A 23,178-nucleotide genomic window follows, 5' to 3' on the forward strand; every position below is an offset into this window, starting at 1 on the left:
ACACATTCCTCTCTCTACTCCTCCATAATTCTCCACTGCACACCTCTTACTATCTCTCCTTTTTATTTTTATTACACCACAGAGTAATACACCCAATTATGCCCGTCTATCTCTATGTGGCTCCAAATTCCCTCTTTATTTTAATTTCACACTCGTCAGGGGACAGGCACACAACAATTTCAACCGCTGAAACGAGGAATTCAACCTTTTTATATTTCTTTACTAATCTAGACTCAACGTTTGTTCGCAAAATGTGTCTTGTTCTAGTCCGGAAATAAATGTGAACCCGTGATTACACGGCCGTTCCAGTGTTATTTCCGTGGCTATGCGGGGGCCCTCACCTCCCCAAGTCACCACCTCAGCACCCGGACAACGCCGGTCCTGGCCACGCGTCCACGGACAGGAGGGTCGCTACTCCATAGGCAAAGTTCCACAGGTACACTAGGCATCAACCTTTGATCCTAAAATGTGTATTTGCTCTAATGTCCTCCTAATCAAACACATCAACCGTCACTGTCACTGTGTTCACGCTTCACACTCCACACAAAAACACACTCAGAGCGCGCCTCACTCACACTCTCACTCAGTGCGCGCTTCACCCAGAAGACAGCACCCAGAGCGCGCCTCGCAGCTTCACACACACTCTCTCACCCAGAGCGCGCTTTGACACTCACACACAACACTTTTCCTCAGCGGGAATTTTACACAGAAACCTCTGAGCTCAACTATTAGATCTTCTTAAAGCACACTGCACCATAGACTAAAATACCCTTTTCTCTGCGCTTATGACCGCCACCACGGAGCAAAGTCGCATCATAAACGTGATGCTTGCATCCCCGAAGTTATACCAGACATCATAAACCAGGTTTTGCTCTATGTACTTCTTGGCAAGTAAAATTTTACTTTGTTTTATGACCGCAGCCCTTAAAAAAAAACTCGACTGACGCCACAAACCACCGTCAAACCTCTGTTCAATGTACTAAAATTAGCACCAACCACTACTGCACTTCACGGCCGCATATCACCGGAACACGCCGTATCATAAACCAAACCTACGGACGTGTTTCGCTCTCGCGTTGCCAGTGTTTAACCGCACCGTGAAGCCAGCATCTGCTTTTCCTTAAATCAACTTCTATTTCATAGCCGGCAAGAGCCAGGACGTAACCGACACCATAAACAAACTTCAAACCTCGACTTCAATGTACTGAACTAATGGCCGCGTCTTCAGAAGAAATTCTAACGTATTATTGCTACAGAAGCCAGTATTAGACAAAATTAAATGTGGAAGGTAAAGTGGCTGCATCTAGTCCAACGTAGTATGTTATTAGTATCTCGGTAGAAGCAGATTACTGCAATCTAGACCAACGTAGTATGTTATTAGTATCTCGGTAGAAGCAGTTTATTTAACACACTGGAATTCAGCCTCAACTTATGTTGTTAGTATCTTGCGCCAAAAACCAGACACCGACAAATTTACTGTGAAAATACATGTGACTCAGCGAACAGATTAATTTGGAAAGCCCAATATGCACATTTGGTATTTATAATACAACAGGCTGTGCTTACCTTTCTGTTTTAGGCCGGCCTTCTGTTCACTTTGCCCCACGATCTCACCAAAGGTCAAATCTACACCTCCTCAGCACACCAAAGATCCGGGTCACACGGCACCAAGTTGTTGAAAACAAGCAGTTCTTTGAATCTTTGGGCTGAAGGAAGGACAATACTCGGTGTATAAATGCTCAATCAACAATCATTTATTTCCATACAATTCAACAGTCAGAGCATTACAACGTCCGGACGGGAGAGATGCTACCAGAGGGTCAGGCACATGTCTCAAAATGGTGACGGGTTGCTCAGCTTTTTATAGTCTCTAGTGGCCCCCAGCTAGTCGTAAAAGCCAAAACATCACATTTTTTCTCTGTTACAGCGCCTAAGTTATGACCTCGGCAGTTGTTTCTCTGCTTTCTGTAAGGTGGGGGTGTGGAATGTGGTCTGTCTATCTCCCCTGTCTTTAGACACAGAGTCTCCTGCTTACAACCTTCTCTTCATGATTCAACAATTAAGCATGTCAAGAAAACAGTGTAACACATTCCCAGCAGATCAAGGATACAGAGTGATGCACATTTATCTAATGAACTAATATGTGAATATGTTCTGTTAACTCAAAAGTATAATGAGAACTAAACTAATACAGATCACACACTCTATTTTAAAGGGTATAATATGATCTACAGCAGTATTCTAATTCAACTACTTTGATTACATATATAAGGTAACATATAATAACAGAATAATATCACAGTCTTCTGTCAGATCTTCATCAATCACTTCTGCACGGGGCACACCTTCAGACTCTGCAGCTGCATAACGAAAGCCTGTAAGATAAAATTAGACATAAGGTAAATGTACACCAATATTCCAATGACAGGTGTGTGATTCATCTGGAAGTTATGTGCGGATTAGTGTACAGTGATAGCAATTTAGTATGTTTTTAGAGGGGGGGGGGGTGTTTACCTCCGATGGGTGCTCTTTTTCGCTTCCGTTGCGTACGCCTTGAGTGCCGGTCCGAGTCTGATACAGGTATGTCGTCATGCCCCATGTGCAGTGTTGGTGCCCAGTCTGGATTTGTTACATCCATTTCATATGCTGGTTTGCCTGCAATAATGCCAAATCATAAGCTACTCAGTCGACATGATGTGGTTCTGCAGCATCACACATTAGCATGTTTTATCTCATTATCTATGACCTCAGCACATTGAAAATCACACTAAAAGCCTTTCAAGAGTGATATGAATTAATTTAGAACTCACTGGAAAGAAAATGCCGTGAGTAAACCAACAAAAAGCTGGGGATTGCAGAGAACTCGATATCCGCTCGTCTCACCGCTGCAATCCAAGCCTGACGTCTTTGTTTAGTAATATCGGATACATGGGATCCCTCACGTTGCCTCCAGGATGGAAAACGATGAAAAGAGAGCCCGTTATCCAGCTTCTTGCCTTCACGATCGTGTGATCTAACGTTGCAACCGACAACACAACACGTACGATCCATAGCTGAAATGGTATCCTTTGGCTGGCCTACTGTCATGGCGGAAGGGGGCATGGCCCATCTCCCGTGACATCACGCTCCAAAGCCCTATAGGTGGGAAAATGTACCATGTCGACCAATCAAAAATGATATGGAAACATGACATTTGGTTGTTTAGCAAAAGGGGGAAGTTTTAGGAGTGACCGGCAAGAGAGAGCGAGTGAGCGAAAGAGAGAGAGAGTTTTGATACGTGAGAGATTTGTGACGTTTACCGTGTTTGGTCTCAAGTTAGTTTGTTGTCTTGTGTATTTAGTGTGTAGCTGTTGTTTTGTTTTGTGTGTCAGTTCTACTAGTGATCGTCACAGTTGCTGCCTTAAAGCCAACAAAGGCAGATTGCAGTGTAAACGCTGAGTGACACACCTGCTGTCAGACCTGCAGGTTTATCCCTGTGCTGTTCTCATATGTGTTAGAGTGACACAAACTATTGTTTGACACCTGATTGTTCTGTAAATAGTTTGAAATGATTATATGAAAAACGTCTGAGCCTTGGCTGCATTTTTTGGTAAATAGTACCATATAACTTTGTTGTTTGCAAAACGTGTGCGTATTTTTAAAAGTGTACAATCTCTATTTGCATTTCAAGTTATGAAGATGATTCGTTAAACATGTGTGTGGTTTTTACAGTCAAAATATCACTTTCTACTTGTATTTTAAATTGTGTCTGAATTTAGATAAATTGTGCTGATACAGTTGGTCAAAATGAGAAAATAACAGATTGGCAAGATGAACTGTTTTTAAAGGTAAAATATAGAGGCCACATCAAAAGTAGTCAAGAAGGGTTAAAGGCTAAAAGCAAAGTTGTCACCAAGTACTGTTTATATTTGTGTGTATTGCTGCAGCTTTTTTGAGTATTAATTTGGTGCCTTTGTGTGAAATAATGGTATTGTGAGTGATCCATATAGTCACAAAGAATAGCCACTTGTTTCTGTGCTACCAAAGTTCCCCGGCTTTCATTCAAAATGTGTTTATCGTCAGCACCTGCACATTAAACTACTTAAACATTATAAATGTCTTCAAGCTCACACTGAGGCCTGTGGGGTACTATCAGCCACTGAGACAGTACACACATTTATATGTGTTTGTATATGAATATTTCATACTTTAAGACTGCCTGTTTATTTAAGGGAGATGAACAAAATACATTGGAATTGTACAAAATAATATCATGGATGATAAATTCAATAGATTTTAAGTAGATGCTTGTGCATTCTTAAAGTCTTATATGTTGAACTGAACTATGTGATCTGTTCAAAGCCTTAATCTTAATTTGAAGTGAAATGTGCATTTTGAGTTTATACACTATGTATATAAGGCGACCGTTTCCTTTTGCAGTATTTTTGTGTGGTGTACTTTTCTATGTCTTAACAAAAGGGGAACAAAGGTGTTTAAGTTCACCTAGGATGATGTGTTTTAATTTTCACATGGTCTTGCTTGAATTTGACCCTGACAAAGGCGTATGAACTCTGTCAGCTGTTTGGAGTTTCCATTTTCTAAACTTCTACATTCTGAACCTTCTTCAGCTCTGAACAGATGATGAAACACTGAATGATTTCAAGCTCACACTTTGTCTAATAAACTTACATCTTTCATTCTTTATACAGATTGGGGGACTGTGGTTTGTCAAAGATCAGCTGTGATTATCTGGCAGCAGCACTGAAGTCCAACCCCTCCCATCTGAGACAGCTGGAGCTGAGCCTGAACAACAAGCTGCAGGATTCAGGAGTGAAGCATCTGTGTGGTTTCCTGGAGAGTCCAGGATGTGGACTTGAAACTCTGGGGTCAGTCAGCATGTTTTAGTTGTGCTGAGATGAATATGATGTGAAAGTTGTGCTGACACTAAACTGCAGACATCAGGCTGATATTATACTGATCCACACTGAGGATCTTCATGGTAAAGTCTGTTTTCTTCTTCTCTGGTTTAGTCCATTGACTGCAGCAGAACAATGTTCACATTTCAAACAGTGAGACTCAACGTATGGCCCGCGGCCCACACGCGGCCTGCCCACCTTCCCTGATTCAGAGAGAGGGGACCCTGATTAACTGTGTAGTGTTCTTCCTCACAGTTCTAAGTATCAGACACAACAATGAATAATCCACAGCTGACTGTCTTTAGCAGGTCAAAGGTCACGGCACAACAGACAGTGGGAAATATTATAACTCTGATCATTTATCAGCACATATCCATATGTATAAAAACAAAGCTGACACTGTGAGACTTGATCAGAGGTGTGATCATCACAGCAGAGGCCTTTGTGTCAAAGTCACTGAGGATCAAACAGAAACGCATGAAGCAGATTTTCCTGTTCTGGCTTTTTATAGCAGATAACCTTCAAAATATTCTGCAGTCCATCAAAAACTGAAGCAAACCATGAATCAACATGTGAACATGAGCTGATGCTGCTGAAGTGAAGCAAAGTTACAGAGGTTTGATTACAGACACAGCTGAGAGTTTGTAATCTGTCATCATTTTAAAAGGTTTACATTTCTTCAGTATATCCACATTTGCAGCTGGTACCTCAACCTCCACTTGTCCAACACAACTGCTGTCCACTGCCTCCATGACATTGTGATTTTGCTGTTGGTCTTCTGTCAGATCTTCATCAATCACTTCTGCACGGGGCACACCTTCAGACTCTGCAGCTGCATAACGAAAGCCTGTAAGATAAAATTAGACATAAGGTAAATGTACACCAATATTCCAATGACAGGTGTGTGATTCATCTGGAAGTTATGTGCGGATTAGTGTACAGTGATAGCAATTTAGTATGTTTTTAGAGGGGGGGGGGGGGGGTTGTTTACCTCCGATGGGTGCTCTTTTTCGCTTCCGTTGCGTACGCCTTGAGTGCCGGTCCGAGTCTGATACAGGTATGTCGTCATGCCCCATGTGCCGTGTTGGTGCCCAGTCTGGATTTGTTACATCCATTTCATATGCTGGTTTGCCTGCAATAATGCCAAATCATAAGCTACTCAGTCGACATGATGTGGTTCTGCAGCATCACACATTAGCATGTTTTATCTCATTATCTATGACCTCAGCACGTTGAAAATAACACTAAAAGCCTTTCAAGAGTGATATGAATTAATTTAGAACTCACCGGAAAGAAAATGCCGTGAGCAAACCAACAAAAAGCTGGGGATTGCAGAGAACTCGATATCCGCTCGTCTCACCGCTGCAATCCAAGCCTGACGTCTTTGTTTAGTAATATCGGATACATGGGATCCCTCACGTTGCCTCCAGGATGGAAAACGATGAAAAGAGAGCCCGTTATCCAGCTTCTTGCCTTCACGATCGTGTGATCTAACGTTGCAACCGACAACACAACACGTACGATCCATAGCTGAAATGGTATCCTTTGGCTGGCCTACTGTCATGGCGGAAGGGGGCATGGCCCATCTCCCGTGACATCACGCTCCAAAGCCCTATAGGTGGGAAAATGTACCATGTCGACCAATCAAAAATGATATGGAAACATGACATTTGGTTGTTTAGCAAAAGGGGGAAGTTTTAGGAGTGACCGGCAAGAGAGAGCGAGTGAGCGAAAGAGAGAGAGAGTTTTGATACGTGAGAGATTTGTGACGTTTACCGTGTTTGGTCTCAAGTTAGTTTGTTGTCTTGTGTATTTAGTGTGTAGCTGTTGTTTTGTTTTGTGTGTCAGTTCTACTAGTGATCGTCACAGTTGCTGCCTTAAAGCCAACAAAGGCAGATTGCAGTGTAAACGCTGAGTGACACACCTGCTGTCAGACCTGCAGGTTTATCCCTGTGCTGTTCTCATATGTGTTAGAGTGACACAAACTATTGTTTGACACCTGATTGTTCTGTAAATAGTTTGAAATGATTATATGAAAAACGTCTGAGCCTTGGCTGCATTTTTTGGTAAATAGTACCATATAACTTTGTTGTTTGCAAAACGTGTGCGTATTTTTAAAAATGTACAATCTCTATTTGCATTTCAAGTTATGAAGATGATTCGTTAAACATGTGTGTGGTTTTTACAGTCAAAATATCACTTTCTACTTGTATTTTAAATTTTGTCTGAATTTAGATAAATTGTGCTGATACAGTTGGTCAAAATGAGAAAATAACAGATTGGCAAGATAAACTGTTTTTAAAGGTAAAATATAGAGGCCACATCAAAAGTAGTCAAGAAGGGTTAAAGGCTAAAAGCAAAGTTGTCACCAAGTACTGTTTATATTTGTGTGTATTGCTGCAGCTTTTTTGAGTATTAATTTGGTGCCTTTGTGTGAAATAATGGTATTGTGAGTGATCCATATAGTCACAAAGAATAGCCACTTGTTTCTGTGCTACCAAAGTTCCCCGGCTTTCATTCAAAATGTGTTTATCGTCAGCACCTGCACATTAAACTACTTAAACATTATAAATGTCTTCAAGCTCACACTGAGGCCTGTGGGGTACTATCAGCCACTGAGACAGTACACACATTTATATGTGTTTGTATATGAATATTTCATACTTTAAGACTGCCTGTTTATTTAAGGGAGATGAACAAAATACATTGGAATTGTACAAAATAATATCATGGATGATAAATTCAATAGATTTTAAGTAGATGCTTGTGCATTCTTAAAGTCTTATATGTTGAACTGAACTATGTGATCTGTTCAAAGCCTTAATCTTAATTTGAAGTGAAATGTGCATTTTGAGTTTATACACTATGTATATAAGGCGACCGTTTCCTTTTGCAGTATTTTTGTGTGGTGTACTTTTCTATGTCTTAACAAAAGGGGAACAAAGGTGTTTAAGTTCACCTAGGATGATGTGTTTTAATTTTCACATGGTCTTGCTTGAATTTGACCCTGACAAAGGCGTATGAACTCTGTCAGCTGTTTGGAGTTTCCATTTTCTAAACTTCTACATTCTGAACCTTCTTCAGCTCTGAACAGATGATGAAACACTGAATGATTTCAAGCTCACACTTTGTCTAATAAACTTACATCTTTCATTCTTTATACAGATTGGGGGACTGTGGTTTGTCAAAGAACAGCTGTGATTATCTGGCAGCAGCACTGAAGTCCAACCCCTCCCATCTGAGACAGCTGGAGCTGAGCTGCAACAACAAGCTGCAGGATTCAGGAGTGAAGCATCTGTGTGGTTTCCTGGAGAGTCCAGGATGTGGACTTGAAACTCTGGGGTCAGTCAGCATGTTTTAGTTGTGCTGAGATGAATATGATGTGAAAGTTGTGCTGACACTAAACTGCAGACATCAGGCTGATATTATACTGATCCACACTGAGGATCTTCATGGTAAAGTCTGTTTTCTTCTTCTCTGGTTTAGTCCATTGACTGCAGCAGAACAATGTTCACATTTCAAACAGTGAGACTCAACGTATGGCCCGCGGCCCACACGCGGCCTGCCCACCTTTCCTGATTCAGAGAGAGGGGACCCTGATTAACTGTGTAGTGTTCTTCCTCACAGTTCTAAGTATCAGACACAACAATGAATAATCCACAGCTGACTGTCTTTAGCAGGTCAAAGGTCACGGCACACAGCAGACAGTGGGAAATATTATAATTCTGATCATTTATCAGCACATATCCATATGTATAAAAACAAAGCTGACACTGTGAGACTTGATCAGAGGTGTGATCATCACAGCAGAGGCCTTTGTGTCAAAGTCACTGAGGATCAAACAGAAACACATGAAGCAGATTTTCCTGTTCTGGCTTTTTATAGCAGATAACCTTCAAAATATTCTGCAGTCCATCAAAAACTGAAGCAAACCATGAATCAACATGTGAACATGAGCTGATGCTGCTGAAGTGAAGCAAAGTTACAGAGGTTTGATTACAGACACAGCTGAGAGTTTGTAATCTGTCATCATTTTAAAAGGTTTACATTTCTTCAGTATATCCACATTTGCAGCTGGTACCTCAACCTCCACTTGTCCAACACAACTGCTGTCCACTGCCTCCATGACATTGTGATTTTGCTGTTGGTCTTCTGTCAGATCTTCATCAATCACTTCTGCACGGGGCACACCTTCAGACTCTGCAGCTGCATAACGAAAGCCTGTAAGATAAAATTAGACATAAGGTAAATGTACACCAATATTCCAATGACAGGTGTGTGATTCATCTGGAAGTTATGTGCGGATTAGTGTACAGTGATAGCAATTTAGTATGTTTTTAGAGGGGGGGGGTTGTTTACCTCCGATGGGTGCTCTTTTTCGCTTCCGTTGCGTACGCCTTGAGTGCCGGTCCGAGTCTGATACAGGTATGTCGTCATGCCCCATGTGCAGTGTTGGTGCCCAGTCTGGATTTGTTACATCCATTTCATATGCTGGTTTGCCTGCAATAATGCCAAATCATAAGCTACTCAGTCGACATGATGTGGTTCTGCAGCATCACACATTAGCATGTTTTATCTCATTATCTATGACCTCAGCACGTTGAAAATAACACTAAAAGCCTTTCAAGAGTGATATGAATTAATTTAGAACTCACCGGAAAGAAAATGCCGTGAGCAAACCAACAAAAAGCTGGGGATTGCAGAGAACTCGATATCCGCTCGTCTCACCGCTGCAATCCAAGCCTGACGTCTTTGTTTAGTAATATCGGATACATGGGATCCCTCACGTTGCCTCCAGGATGGAAAACGATGAAAAGAGAGCCCGTTATCCAGCTTCTTGCCTTCACGATCGTGTGATCTAACGTTGCAACCGACAACACAACACGTACGATCCATAGCTGAAATGGTATCCTTTGGCTGGCCTACTGTCATGGCGGAAGGGGGCATGGCCCATCTCCCGTGACATCACGCTCCAAAGCCCTATAGGTGGGAAAATGTACCATGTCGACCAATCAAAAATGATATGGAAACATGACATTTGGTTGTTTAGCAAAAGGGGGAAGTTTTAGGAGTGACCGGCAAGAGAGAGCGAGTGAGCGAAAGAGAGAGAGAGTTTTGATACGTGAGAGATTTGTGACGTTTACCGTGTTTGGTCTCAAGTTAGTTTGTTGTCTTGTGTATTTAGTGTGTAGCTGTTGTTTTGTTTTGTGTGTCAGTTCTACTAGTGATCGTCACAGTTGCTGCCTTAAAGCCAACAAAGGCAGATTGCAGTGTAAACGCTGAGTGACACACCTGCTGTCAGACCTGCAGGTTTATCCCTGTGCTGTTCTCATATGTGTTAGAGTGACACAAACTATTGTTTGACACCTGATTGTTCTGTAAATAGTTTGAAATGATTATATGAAAAACGTCTGAGCCTTGGCTGCATTTTTTGGTAAATAGTACCATATAACTTTGTTGTTTGCAAAACGTGTGCGTATTTTTAAAAGTGTACAATCTCTATTTGCATTTCAAGTTATGAAGATGATTCGTTAAACATGTGTGTGGTTTTTACAGTCAAAATATCACTTTCTACTTGTATTTTAAATTTTGTCTGAATTTAGATAAATTGTGCTGATACAGTTGGTCAAAATGAGAAAATAACAGATTGGCAAGATAAACTGTTTTTAAAGGTAAAATATAGAGGCCACATCAAAAGTAGTCAAGAAGGGTTAAAGGCTAAAAGCAAAGTTGTCACCAAGTACTGTTTATATTTGTGTGTATTGCTGCAGCTTTTTTGAGTATTAATTTGGTGCCTTTGTGTGAAATAATGGTATTGTGAGTGATCCATATAGTCACAAAGAATAGCCACTTGTTTCTGTGCTACCAAAGTTCCCCGGCTTTCATTCAAAATGTGTTTATCGTCAGCACCTGCACATTAAACTACTTAAACATTATAAATGTCTTCAAGCTCACACTGAGGCCTGTGGGGTACTATCAGCCACTGAGACAGTACACACATTTATATGTGTTTGTATATGAATATTTCATACTTTAAGACTGCCTGTTTATTTAAGGGAGATGAACAAAATACATTGGAATTGTACAAAATAATATCATGGATGATAAATTAAATAGATTTTAAGTAGATGCTTGTGCATTCTTAAAGTCTTATATGTTGAACTGAACTATGTGATCTGTTCAAAGCCTTAATCTTAATTTGAAGTGAAATGTGCATTTTGAGTTTATACACTATGTATATAAGGCGACCGTTTCCTTTTGCAGTATTTTTGTGTGGTGTACTTTTCTATGTCTTAACAAAAGGGGAACAAAGGTGTTTAAGTTCACCTAGGATGATGTGTTTTAATTTTCACATGGTCTTGCTTGAATTTGACCCTGACAAAGGCGTATGAACTCTGTCAGCTGTTTGGAGTTTCCATTTTCTAAACTTCTACATTCTGAACCTTCTTCAGCTCTGAACAGATGATGAAACACTGAATGATTTCAAGCTCACACTTTGTCTAATAAACTTACATCTTTCATTCTTTATACAGATTGATCGACTGTGGTTTGTCAGAGATCAGCTGTGATTATCTGGCAGCAGCACTGAAGTCCAACCCCTCCCATCTGAGAGAGCTGGAGCTGAGCCTGAACAACAAGCTGCAGGATTCAGGAGTGAAGCATCTGTGTGGTTTCCTGGAGAGTCCAGGATGTGGACTTGAAACTCTGAGGTCAGTCAGCATGTTTTAGTTGTGCTGAGATGAATATGATGTGAAAGTTGTGCTGACACTAAACTGCAGACATCAGGCTGATATTATACTGATCCACACTGAGGATCTTCATGGTAAAGTCTGTTTTCTTCTTCTCTGGTTTAGTCCATTGACTGCAGCAGAACAATGTTCACATTTCAAACCTTCAAAGAAGAAGAAAAATCCTCCACTGGATAATTCACTGTGAAACTCTCCAACTTTTCATTCCACCTTAAAGTCTGTCTGACACTGAAATCCAAAGCAAAATGTGCGTTTGCTTTACAGACAGCAGTCCAACACAAACATACACACATCATCCAAAACACAGTCCAACATCCAAATCTCCTCCACTGCCAGCATGAATGATGGGAAAGAGAAGGAGGAACACTCTGACATTCAGGGTTAGAATGAGTTTCATGAAGCAGACTGTGAAGATCAAAGCTGCATTAGAAAGCTTACATGAATGAATGAGTGGACAGAAGTGGACAGAGATCATCTGAAGCACTTCAAAGGCTTTAAATCAGCACATTTCTCTTTATTCTTTATCAACTCTGTTAGTTTCTCTCAGTTTTCTGTGGAATGAAGCTAACAGCAGGCTAATAAGATGCTGACCAATAGGTTTCTATTAAAGGTTGTAATTTGTATATGAAAAAGTGCTTTGGCTCAGCAGGGATCAGCTTACAGGTAGAATACAGCTGCTGGATGGGATTAGCATGTCATAGCTATCTACCAAACTGCTAACTGGGGGATTTCAGGCCATCTATGGATCATTTTTGCTAACTGTTTATTCAGCTTAGGCTCACAGGGCTGCAGCCTGTGCCCTAGCTGTCATAGGGCAAGAGGCGTGGTCCACCTGCACAGGTGAGCAGTCCATCACAGGGCCAACAGAGAGAGACAGAGAAGCACTCTCTCACATCCACACCTACAGCCAATTTAGAAGCACCAATGAACCTAAGCAGCATTTCATTGGACTGTGGGAGAACATCCAACCTCCACAGAAAGGCCAACAAGCTTCAACCTACAACCTTCTTGCTTTAAGGCACTAGTGCCAACCACTTTTCCCCATTTCAGCCCAAATCCTGCATCTTCCTGTTTCTGACTCCAGGCCAGCTCCACTAACACTTTCTCATCAGACACTGCCACCTAGTGGAGGAAGTCTTAGTTCCATTTGAAGCTTCAGATTACAGTTAGTTCCTTTACAAAGAGGTGGAGGTGGTGGGGCCACAGCACCATCATCACTGAGTGCCATAGGACACTTAACCTTTGTTTCCATATGCTGGGAACTTCCTGTTGTTCCAAGGAGGACTGGAAAATGTGTGAAAATCTCCCAGTCAGTTCCTCACAGCACACTTCAATCATTTCCCTCCCACAGCATCAGGACCAGGGCTTTTTCTCTCTTTGCTCCCACTAAGAGATTTCCACACAAACACCTCATCAGTGGGACTCTCAGAGCTACCAGCCCTTTGCTACAATCACAAAGCTCTTCATTGAAATCAATGATATCAAAGCTGGAATCAAATGAGTCCAAGTCTTCTGCTGATTCAGCATCACATTCATCTTTGCTCCTTGTTCTGCATCCCCACCATGGACTTCATTCCTTTCCAAGCCAGCCTTGAGTGTCCTTTATTCAGCTCATCCTCTGCTTTACTTTTACACCTGATTTTAGCTGCTTTATCTCTCTTTCAACAAGTTTCTGTGCCTCAATCTTTTTCTTCTCTCCCTCATAACAAGACAGCTTCTTCTGCCTGAGAACAATGTTGGAGTGATTTACTAATCCAGGGCTGCTTATTGTGGAAAATACTTCCTGTTTCCAAAGTAATCCCCATTTTTCCCAGAAAGAAATGTAAGTAGAAATCGATGATCTAAGTGAGAACATGAGCCTTTAAAAAGTCCCAGTGGGTGCAGTCAAAGCAGTCCCTCAGTCCCAGTATAGAGTCTTTGGTCCAGACTGGAACAACTGTGTGCCCAGTTTGAGCTCTCTTCAGTGCTGTGACCTGACAGACCCAGAGGGGCCATCACATCACATTTAGAAGCTCCCCTAATGGAGCCACAACACATGTCCAACACTTAGTCTGTCTTGTTGGACCAACAGGAAGAAATGATTCAAGGACTTAGTCACAGAACAGAGATTCAAATCTCCAAAATCCAACTGGCTGCATCAGGACATATAGTCTGAAACTCTGCACAGTTTCCTGTTTGAAGCTGCTTCCTGTTGGCTTCAGCTGTTTGGAGTTTCCATTTTCTAAACTTCTACATTCTGAACCTTCTTCAGCTCTGAACAGATGATGAAACACTGAATGATTTCAAGCTCACACTTTGTCTAATAAACTTACATCTTTCATTCTTTATACAGATTGTGGAGCTGTGGTTTGTCAAAGATCAGCTGTGATTATCTGGCAGCAGCACTGAAGTCCAACCCCTCCCATCTGAGAGAGCTGGACCTGAGAGGAAACAACCTGAAGGATCCAGATGTGAAGCAGCTGTCTGATCTTCAGCAGAGTCCAGACTACAGACTGGAGACTCTGGTGTAAGTAGAGTGATGGAGTGAGTGGGTGGTGCTGTCAGCAGTATTGTACTAAACACAGTCAGTATGAAACAAAGATCCAGTGTTTCCTGTAAAGCTGCAGCTTCTCAGTGAAGCTGTGAGAGGAGAATGGTGACAGGCTTCAGGATTGGACACAAACACTTCCTGTTTCTGACCTTTATGGTCACCATAGTAACGGCTGACACGCTCTGATCAAACGCTGTCAACAGCCAATCAGCTCTCTGAACAAAGCAGCACGCAGACCAATGACTGCATTCGTTTCCAAGTTTAAAGCAGTGAAGAACACAGTCTGTAGGTGAGGAAGAATTTAGTGAGAGCAGATGTTTGGATGGAATTCCTCCAGTTAACAGCTGGAACCGTCCATCTGGATTGTTGGGCTTGTTGTTGGGGTTCCTACAGAGCTCAGAGTGGACACACCAAGGTTCTTCTAATGAATGAAAGTCCAAACTCAAACTAGGAGGGAAAAACATTTTCATCAACTTCAATAAAAATCCAAAGATTAGAAAAAGTGAAGCAACAATGAGTCCTAGTACAGTCCCAGCACTGAAGTCCCTGCTGCTCTTTATACTGGATGTGCTGCATCACTGACTGACAGCTGATGAAGAGTCTCTGGAAACACTCGTTTATCTCCTCTGCTCTTCCTTCTTCTCTCTGCAGCTGATGATGGTAAACAGGACGGTGTGTGTGCTGAGAGAGGAGGAGCTGTGTCCTGATGATCCAGAGAGGTTGAAGCAGCAGCAGCTTGTGTGTAGAGACGCTCTGACTGGGCCATGTTACTGGGAGGTGGAGAGGAGAGCTTCATCCAGCAGTGACTGACAGAGGAATGAGAAGAAGTGCAGATGACTGTCAGTGCTGCAGAGTGAACTGCTCTGAGAACAGCTCCACTGTCAGACACAATGTAGAGTCCAGCATCATCCCTGTGTGTCCCTCTGGATCTGACAGAGGATCATCAGTGTATCTGGACTGCTCTGCTGCTGCTCTGTCCTTCTACAGTCTCTGCACAGTCTCTGTCTGACTCTGGCTTCAGACCCTCCTGGATCAAACTCACCTGGAAAGACTTTCAAACATCACTCAATAGATTTGAATACAGAATATATTTGATATATACTGTAGATGTACTGTAGAGTTGCAGTATGTCACTTGTAAATACAGTCTGTGAGCAGCTGTGAGCTGAAAGATCTTTCTAGAAACACGAAATGTTTTCACTCTTCTGTTGCTTTTTCATATATTTCCACAACATTAATATTGATCCCACCTGTCTCACCTGTTTCATGCTTTTATACATAATAACAGGACACGTGTGATCTGAGCGCTGCTGTGGTTGCTGTGCTGCACGTCTTCATTTAGATAACAGAGACATCTAGTGGTTCAGAGGGATAACTGCAGGAGGTGGAGCTGTGTTTTAGCATGGAAAACTTTTTATCTTTTAGGCGCAGATACAAATATGACAAGTATCAGTGTGAGATACAAAAGGTCACATCAGTCAGCAGAGGGAACAGTGATCACACAGCAATGTAAGAATAGAAACATAACAGTGAATCTGGACATGTATACAGATGGAAGCAAACAAACAGGATGTAACACTACATTAAAGCCACAAATGGGAAGAAAACAAACACAAAGGAAAATATATTTGATCTCAGGAATCCAAATCAGATGCTTTAGAGCAGGGGTCGGCAACCCTGGGCACGCGTGTCACAGCTGCCACGTGAAGGGTTAACTGATGGCACGACCATAGCTGGACTGGCCATCGGGCATACTGATGGTGATTTTTCGTTTTCATGGGCTGATGATGTTTTTTTTATTTTTTTGTAACGGTATAAACAATGAAAGATGGCGGATTGGCCGGATGCTGGTCGATGTGTAGAAATAAGTCAGTTGTTTGGTGGTGGCTTTGGCGGAGCTTCCACAGAGGCAGCAGGTGGATGTGTGAAAGGGGAGGCAGGAGGAGCAGAGACCCGAGGCGGCTGCCGGTCCGAGTGTCAGGTGAACTGAACTTCAGGTAAGAAGTTATGACCTGCAGTCTGTCTGGGTCAGATATAAACCAAGTTTAGGTGGAGTTTATTTTCCTTGTGCTGACTTTTTACAGTCAGTTATAATAACTCCCACTCAGAGGAGACCAGAGATCACATTAACATGTGTGTCTCTGTATTAAGAAACATGACATATTGGCCCAGTTTATTTTTCTTATCATTGTTGTGAGGAGACCATAAATAGCATTTGTATTTTCTGTTGTACAGTTCATTTGCTGTTATGGATAAAAGTCTTTCTTTGTTTCAAAATAGCTGATAAATATTCGCTGATAGCTGCAAACATCTGCGCACAAATATAATCCTATGAAGTGGTTCTATATAGTGTGTAATTTATTGCTAATGCAATCATATGGCACATTGACTTCTGAGGAAATGTTAGATGCACTCATCATCAGAAAGGTGTCCGACCAAACCAGGGGGTTTAGAGCATCTTGGAGTTTTTGTGGTTTGTTTTCTTTAACTCATTTCACAGATTTTCTCTATAATTTCAATTCCTTGAATAAAACAACAAACTTAGGGGATGATTTTGTAATCCGACTTTATGTATGAAAGATTTGACTAAACATAAAACAATCTTCCAACTCAGTCGTCATTCTTATCTTGTGAAATCAAACCAAATGTTCTGTTGTCTCTAAATCAGGGATTGATGAAATCTTTGGTTGCATCCATTTATGAACATGTTCTCATTCATATTAAATCGTAGTCTAAGTCCTTCTTTAGAGGGATAAATGTCATTCATTGTCTTCAAATGTGTTTCTGTTGTTTTGGGGGGAAGTTTGAAGTCCATTGTTCAAAGTCTGTTAATGAAACTTTATGAAGTTTATGTAGGATGTTTTTCCTATTTTGTATTTGTTTGAATTATGATGTATTTCTGACTCTTGCTGCCATGATGCCAGGTCTCTCTTGAAAACAACATTTTTAATCTCAATTAAATTTTCACCTGGAGAAATAAAGATGATAATAATAATTTTGTCTTCAGGGAATCATTTCTCTGTAAAACAGCTTCTTCTGAAACTCTTGTTACATTTCTTGTTTATTGTTTGCTGGTTGTAGAAAAATGTCATCGTCTCTGTGTGAACTTAAACTCTACATGTGGTGTCAGCTATAAACGAGCTCTAGAGTCTAATAACGATGCTTTTATTATTGTCTGGTATCCAACCTAACCCTGGGCCTCTGGCTGAATGTGAAACACCAGCAGATGTTAAAAACTGTCTGGGTTACACGTGCATCACGTCGTGTGCTTCCTAACATGGATATGATTGGAATCTGGGCCTGTTCAAGCGGTGCTGGTATCGTTGTTGTTTCTGAGACTTTCCAAATCTTTACTGGATAAAAACGTAGCAACTGATGGATTTAACATTTAGCTCTCAGACTGTCCCAGAAAAGGCGGAGGTCTGGAAGTTTATGTGAAGCTCTGTCTTGCTGCTCAAGTCTTGTTCTCTCCATCTGCACCTCAGCCATTTGAAATCTTGGCCTTAACTATTGATCTGTTTGGAAATCAGACTGTTGTTGGCTGCTATCAGCCTCCACCTGCTTCCCCCAGCACATCACCGTCTCTGGTTCAACTTTTATCTGAGCTCCATTTTAATGACGTCTTTGAGATGGATGATTTTCATTGGGACTGGCTTTCTTCTGTGTCTGATGATTTTAAGGCACGCTGCTTGTTTTTAAAACTGACTCAAATTATTTAAAGCCTCACACGCCTTGATCCTAAACACCCAGATAAATCTGCTCTTATTGACCTTTTTTAACTAATTTGCTGCGTAAGTTTTCCACATCTGCAGTTTTTGCCAACGACCTGAGTGATCACTGCATAGTTGGTGCTGTGAGAAACACTAAAATCTCACGCTCCGAGCCCGCATCAGTTTGAACTGGGGTCGTATTAAACAGGCTGACAATGTCAGTTTGGGAACATTTACAGGAGAGTTGTGTCTACTTTGTGGACAGACACGCCCCTTTTTGCCAGGTCAGGGTGAAAGGTCGGGACAGGCCTGGTTTGGTTCAGTACCGGCCGATCTCCTACATGAGAGAAACCAGGCCTGGGCAGGAAGTCTGGCTCTGATGCTGATTGGCTACGTTTTCATTAGCTGTGTAATCGGATTACTGCCTCCATCATCAAGATGTAACTATTTTTTACTTTAACGACTGACAGTCCAAACGACCGTAGGAGGTTTTGGCAAACTATAAAGTGTCTCTGCCAGCTGTGACTCCTCAGAGCTTCCTCCTCACTTAAATATCGACTCCACTCCTGTGTCAGACAAAACTGAAATGTTGCTTTAACAAACACTTTGTTGCTTCTTGCTCTTTGTTCAGCACAGTATCTGATGGTAAACCTCTTGCACACAACTCTGCTCGTAGTTCCTGCTTACTGATACCTTTTCCTTCACACCTGTCACAGTAGAAGAGGTTTGTAAGGCTTTGAATAGCCCCAACACCAGAAACTCGTCCTCACAATCGTTCTCCTTCCTTCTTGCACTTGGCTGCAAATATCATAGCTGAGCCAGTGTCTTATATTTTTAATCTTTCTCTACAACAGAAGAACACCACTATACTCTGTGTTCTCTGGTTAACTGGTCCTCATTGGTCTTACACAGGATGGTCCATTAGTATCATTTTATCTATAAATCTGTTTCTGGGTTACTGCCTCCTATTTATCAGAGTACATGTTAGGCAAACAGTTTAGTCACAGCCTGCAGTCTCAGGACATCATTACATCCACTGTTCCATCAGTTCATGCAGAGCTTGGGAAGAAGGCGTTCTCCTTTTCTGCTCCGTCTTCATGGAAAACATAACCGAAGGATTTAAGGCTCTCCGTTGATTTCACTTGCAGACTTCAAAAGACGTACACATGTTTTTGTGAAACCATCTCTGGGAACTTGTTCTCATTTTTAATGTGACTGAGTACATTACACAAACTTTTCTCTTATTGTTGTAATTTTAATATGTGTGTCTGGAACAGGTCTCTCTTGTAAATGAGACATTGAGTCTCAATGAGCCGACCTGTATAAATAAAGCTTCAATTACAAAGTCCTTTGTATAAAAGCTCCTTCAGCTGCCAGTGGGACGTGCTGTGGCACTATCGGTTGCAGAGCCTTTATATTGTTAGTTAGAAACTACAAATATAATGGCTCACTGTATTTCAGAATCAGAGAAACTTTATTAATCCAGGAGGGAAACTGAGTTGTCATAGCAGCAAATATACAAGAAACAACAAGCACTCATATAAAGTGAGTGTAGAAACAGAGTTATGATAAATAAATATTCAGATAAATAATATCAATATATAATATAAATAATCTATAATCCAGTTTTGAGTTCCCTCCCCAGACACCTTAACGCCCACTCACATCCTGGGCCATCTGACCTCAGGAAATCACATGATAGGGTGGGGCCAGGTTTCACAATGAGCTCACCCGAAACCCTGGCTGATTAGGACCCCCACCCGCTTTCACACCTTGGCTCATGTGATTACGTAGAGGATCATCAGGGGGTCCTTTGTCCCTCTTTGGGGGGAAACTCCCACTGGGTTTAAATCTGGGACTCCCCACCAACTGACCCTTAGAACTGAAGAAGCTTCTCAGATGAGAGGTGAAACGTCTTCAAGCAACTCAAAGAAGTCCAGACGCTTTTCTTTGCAAGCTCCTTAGTCTACAATGACCTGGATGACTGAGAACCGTCACAGACAACTCAGTCCCATATTTTAGGTTATTCTGAATAAATCGTTCATGCCCTCTCTTTGGAAAGAAGCTGTTGTGGTTCCTGGTCCTAAATCTAGTCGTCCAAAAGTTCTAAACGACTTCAGGCCTGCTGCCCTCACCTCAGTCTTTGAAAAAATCATCAGAAATGTGATTATGGAAGACACTGAACTTCAGCTTGATTCAATGCAGATTGCACATAAGCCCAATAGAGGAGTGGAGGACGTGCTTTTGATTCTACTTCACCTGATTGTCAAACATGTAGAGAGTAAAGGACTTCAGTTCATCGATTTCTCTGCTTCTTTCAATAACACAGCCCCAGATTTGAATCAAAAGACTTTTAGAACAGTTTGAAATCCGGACAAACCTGAGCAAGTGCAGTCATATAAATATCTTGATGACAAATGCTATTATTTTTCTGTAAAGCAAATTGACCTAAAAGTAAAGTAACCTTGATATGTCAGGATGTAGATGTCCCACCCAACAACGTCACCCAGCCCTGAAACATCGGTACTGTTCAAGGCAGCATTGCTGTCCACACGTCCATCAGAGTGTTTCTTTGGACTTCATGGTGTTGCTGCTCCCAGTATTCTCTGAGACAACCTCTGAGGCCGTCACAGAGCAGCTGTATTTGTACTGACATTACATTACACGCAGGTGCACTCTATTTAGTCATTAGCACTCATCAGGCAATGTCTATGGGCAACTGACTGCACTCAGACCAAAGGGGGCTGAATAATAATGCACATAACAATTCTCTTCACTCTGCTGACAAGAGATTCAACCCCCACTATGAGCACCTTCTAAAGAGCACCATTGAAAGTATCCTCACCAACTGCATCACTGTGTGGTATGACTCCTGCACTGGGTCCTGCAGGAAAAATATGACAACGGGTAGTGAGAGCAGTGGAGAGGATTGCAGGGTCCTCTCTTGCCTCCCTCCCCAGGAGATCTACTGTGCCTGCCTCATTCGAAAGGTCCTCTTCATTAAAGGTGACTCCACTCATCTCTTCAACAGCGTCTTCAGTTTGCTGCCATCAGGAAGGATACTGAAGAGACCTTTTGACCTTTACATTTTCGTTAATATCTTTAAAACAGAAGCAGCAGAAACGAGAATTTTAGCAGCACAAACCAGCACAAGCGTAGCACAGTTGATTGACACCAGTTTTGTTTGATTTAATTAATGTGGGGGGGCTGGTTGACCTCTGGGGACCTCTAGAAATTTTCTTGAATATCTTTGAAATGATAGCAGCACAAACAAAAATTTTTACAGCACAAACGTAGCATAAACGTTTGATACCACTTTTGTTGGATTTGAAGAAGGTGGGGGGTCGCGGGAAAAACCAGCAAAAGAACTCGAGCAGCCGGGCTATGTAAAAGGTGTAGGGGGGCATGTTTGCGGTCACGTCCAGCGGGTGTGTGGGCTGTTTGAGTCATCTGTTACCAGGCAAACTCCAATGCAGCAGGCTGCTGAACACACACAGGCCTCCTGCATCCTCCTCTTCAGCTCTGCTTGCCCGATATCGTGACCTAAGCAGGGTCGGGCCTGGTCAGTACTTGGATGGGAGACTGCCTGGGAATACCAGGTGCTGTAAGCTTTTGCACTTCCACACACAAACTGCAGAGGGCACTTCTGCTCCTGCTTGTGCTTAGAGGCATGAGAAGTTAACATTTATGGGTGATAAAATCCTTTTTCTATATTTTTAACATGAGAATATCAGTTTTCCATCTTGTGTTCCAGAGTAATCGGACAAAAGACAAACGTAGAACAAGGAAAAAAGAGGCCAAGTGTCTCACCTATAAAACAAAATGACTGTTTTCTGAATAGTCTCACACAGATAAACATTTGCAGGGAATACCTTTTCCTTCAAAACAAACGTCACAGACTGTGTTTTTCTTTACTGATTGTATTTGAGTAGAAACTCAGATTAAAATGGCATCAGTGCTCATAAAATGATTTAACTGTAAAAGTAGGTGTAGTGGATCACTTTGCATAGATCTAGATAAAAGTGCTGTAAGCAAAGACTACAGTGGTCATTGAGCAGCTGTTCCTATAATGTGAATCTGGGATAAAGGCACAGATTATTTGTTTGCCTTTGTTTCCTGGTTCTTTCTTTCTTATCCAAATGGAAAAAGAGAGCATAAAAGTACTGTTTACAAGCAGCTTATCTATCTCATTGTGCCCACTATCATAAAATCTTGGTTGACTGAGCACTGAGCCATCTACCACTCGAAATTGAACCTGTGTGGGACAACAACAAAGTCCAGTATACTAAGTTTCAGTAATGTGCAGTTTTTTCTGTGGAAGATGTAAATCTAAATAGATGTCCTATTGTATGCATAATATACCACTGAACTTTATAAAACAACTTCTAAAAGCAAATTTCGATTTATTTTAGATTTTCTCAAATCCAAACAGTGCTAAAAGCATGCACACAGTCAAATATTTTTCATACGAGGTGCTGAAGGTTCTGCAATGTTCTGTCAGTGCGCCCCAGGGCAGCTGTGGCTACAATGTAGCTGCCATCACCAGTGTGTGAATGTGTGAATGATGTATCTGTGGCTTTTTGTCACACTTGGAAACCACGGTGTTGTGCAGCTATTTGCCTTGTTGCAGGGTTTTAAAAAAACTGCAGTTTTGATTTTAGTGAAAGACACCGTCTCATGACTCATTGAGTGCCGCGACTGACGAGCCAATCCGTGGCCTGCAGTCTGACGATGTCACATTTCCTGACTGCTTGGAACCCCGACTAAGTCGTCCTGTAGCCCACATCATAATGTTTCCATCTCTCTGCTTGACTGCGGGGATGCTATTTTTTGCATCACACTCCTATTTCAAAAGGTCAGTTAAAGCCACATAATTGGAATTTGGTTTCATCTCCCCACAGCACTTTCTCCAAAGTCTTCCCTGAATCATTTAGATGTTCACTGGCACTTGAGATGGGCCTATACATGTTTCTCCTTGAACAGGTAGCTACCCTATGTTAGCCTAGCTTTCTATCACTGATGCTCTGTGTGTATTGTTATGGTTCAAAATATGGGGATGGAGACAAGAGACAAGAGAAAAAAACCACAATAACAACACTGGTCCGGTCGGGTTGAGTCAAACGATGATTTTAATGATCACACGCGTGGGAGATGGACACCGTATGCAGACAGCCTCAGATCTCAAAATGGTGGAGCATTGCTCAAACTCTTATAGCCTCTGGTTCTCCCACCTTATCATAAAAGCCTAAACATTCACATGCTTTTCTCTCACATGGCGCCTAAGCTACGACCTTG

At 41.8% G+C, this 23,178-nt stretch overlaps 1 protein-coding gene across 1 annotated transcript in view; it reads left to right on the forward strand.

Annotated features, from left to right (window-relative positions):
• The window catches only part of LOC143416813 (NACHT, LRR and PYD domains-containing protein 12-like), a 379,525-nt gene that overhangs the window by 215,542 nt on the left and 140,805 nt on the right, over nucleotides 1–23,178 (forward strand). The window contains exons 10-11 of the mRNA XM_076882434.1: nucleotides 4,689–4,865; nucleotides 8,061–8,237. Coding sequence (XP_076738549.1) covers nucleotides 4,689–4,865; nucleotides 8,061–8,237 — 354 coding nt within the window. The remainder of the gene's footprint in view (nucleotides 1–4,688; nucleotides 4,866–8,060; nucleotides 8,238–23,178) is intronic.

Source organism: Maylandia zebra, linkage group LG3 (genome assembly GCF_041146795.1).
Source record: "Maylandia zebra isolate NMK-2024a linkage group LG3, Mzebra_GT3a, whole genome shotgun sequence".
Classification (NCBI taxonomy): domain Eukaryota; kingdom Metazoa; phylum Chordata; class Actinopteri; order Cichliformes; family Cichlidae; genus Maylandia; species Maylandia zebra.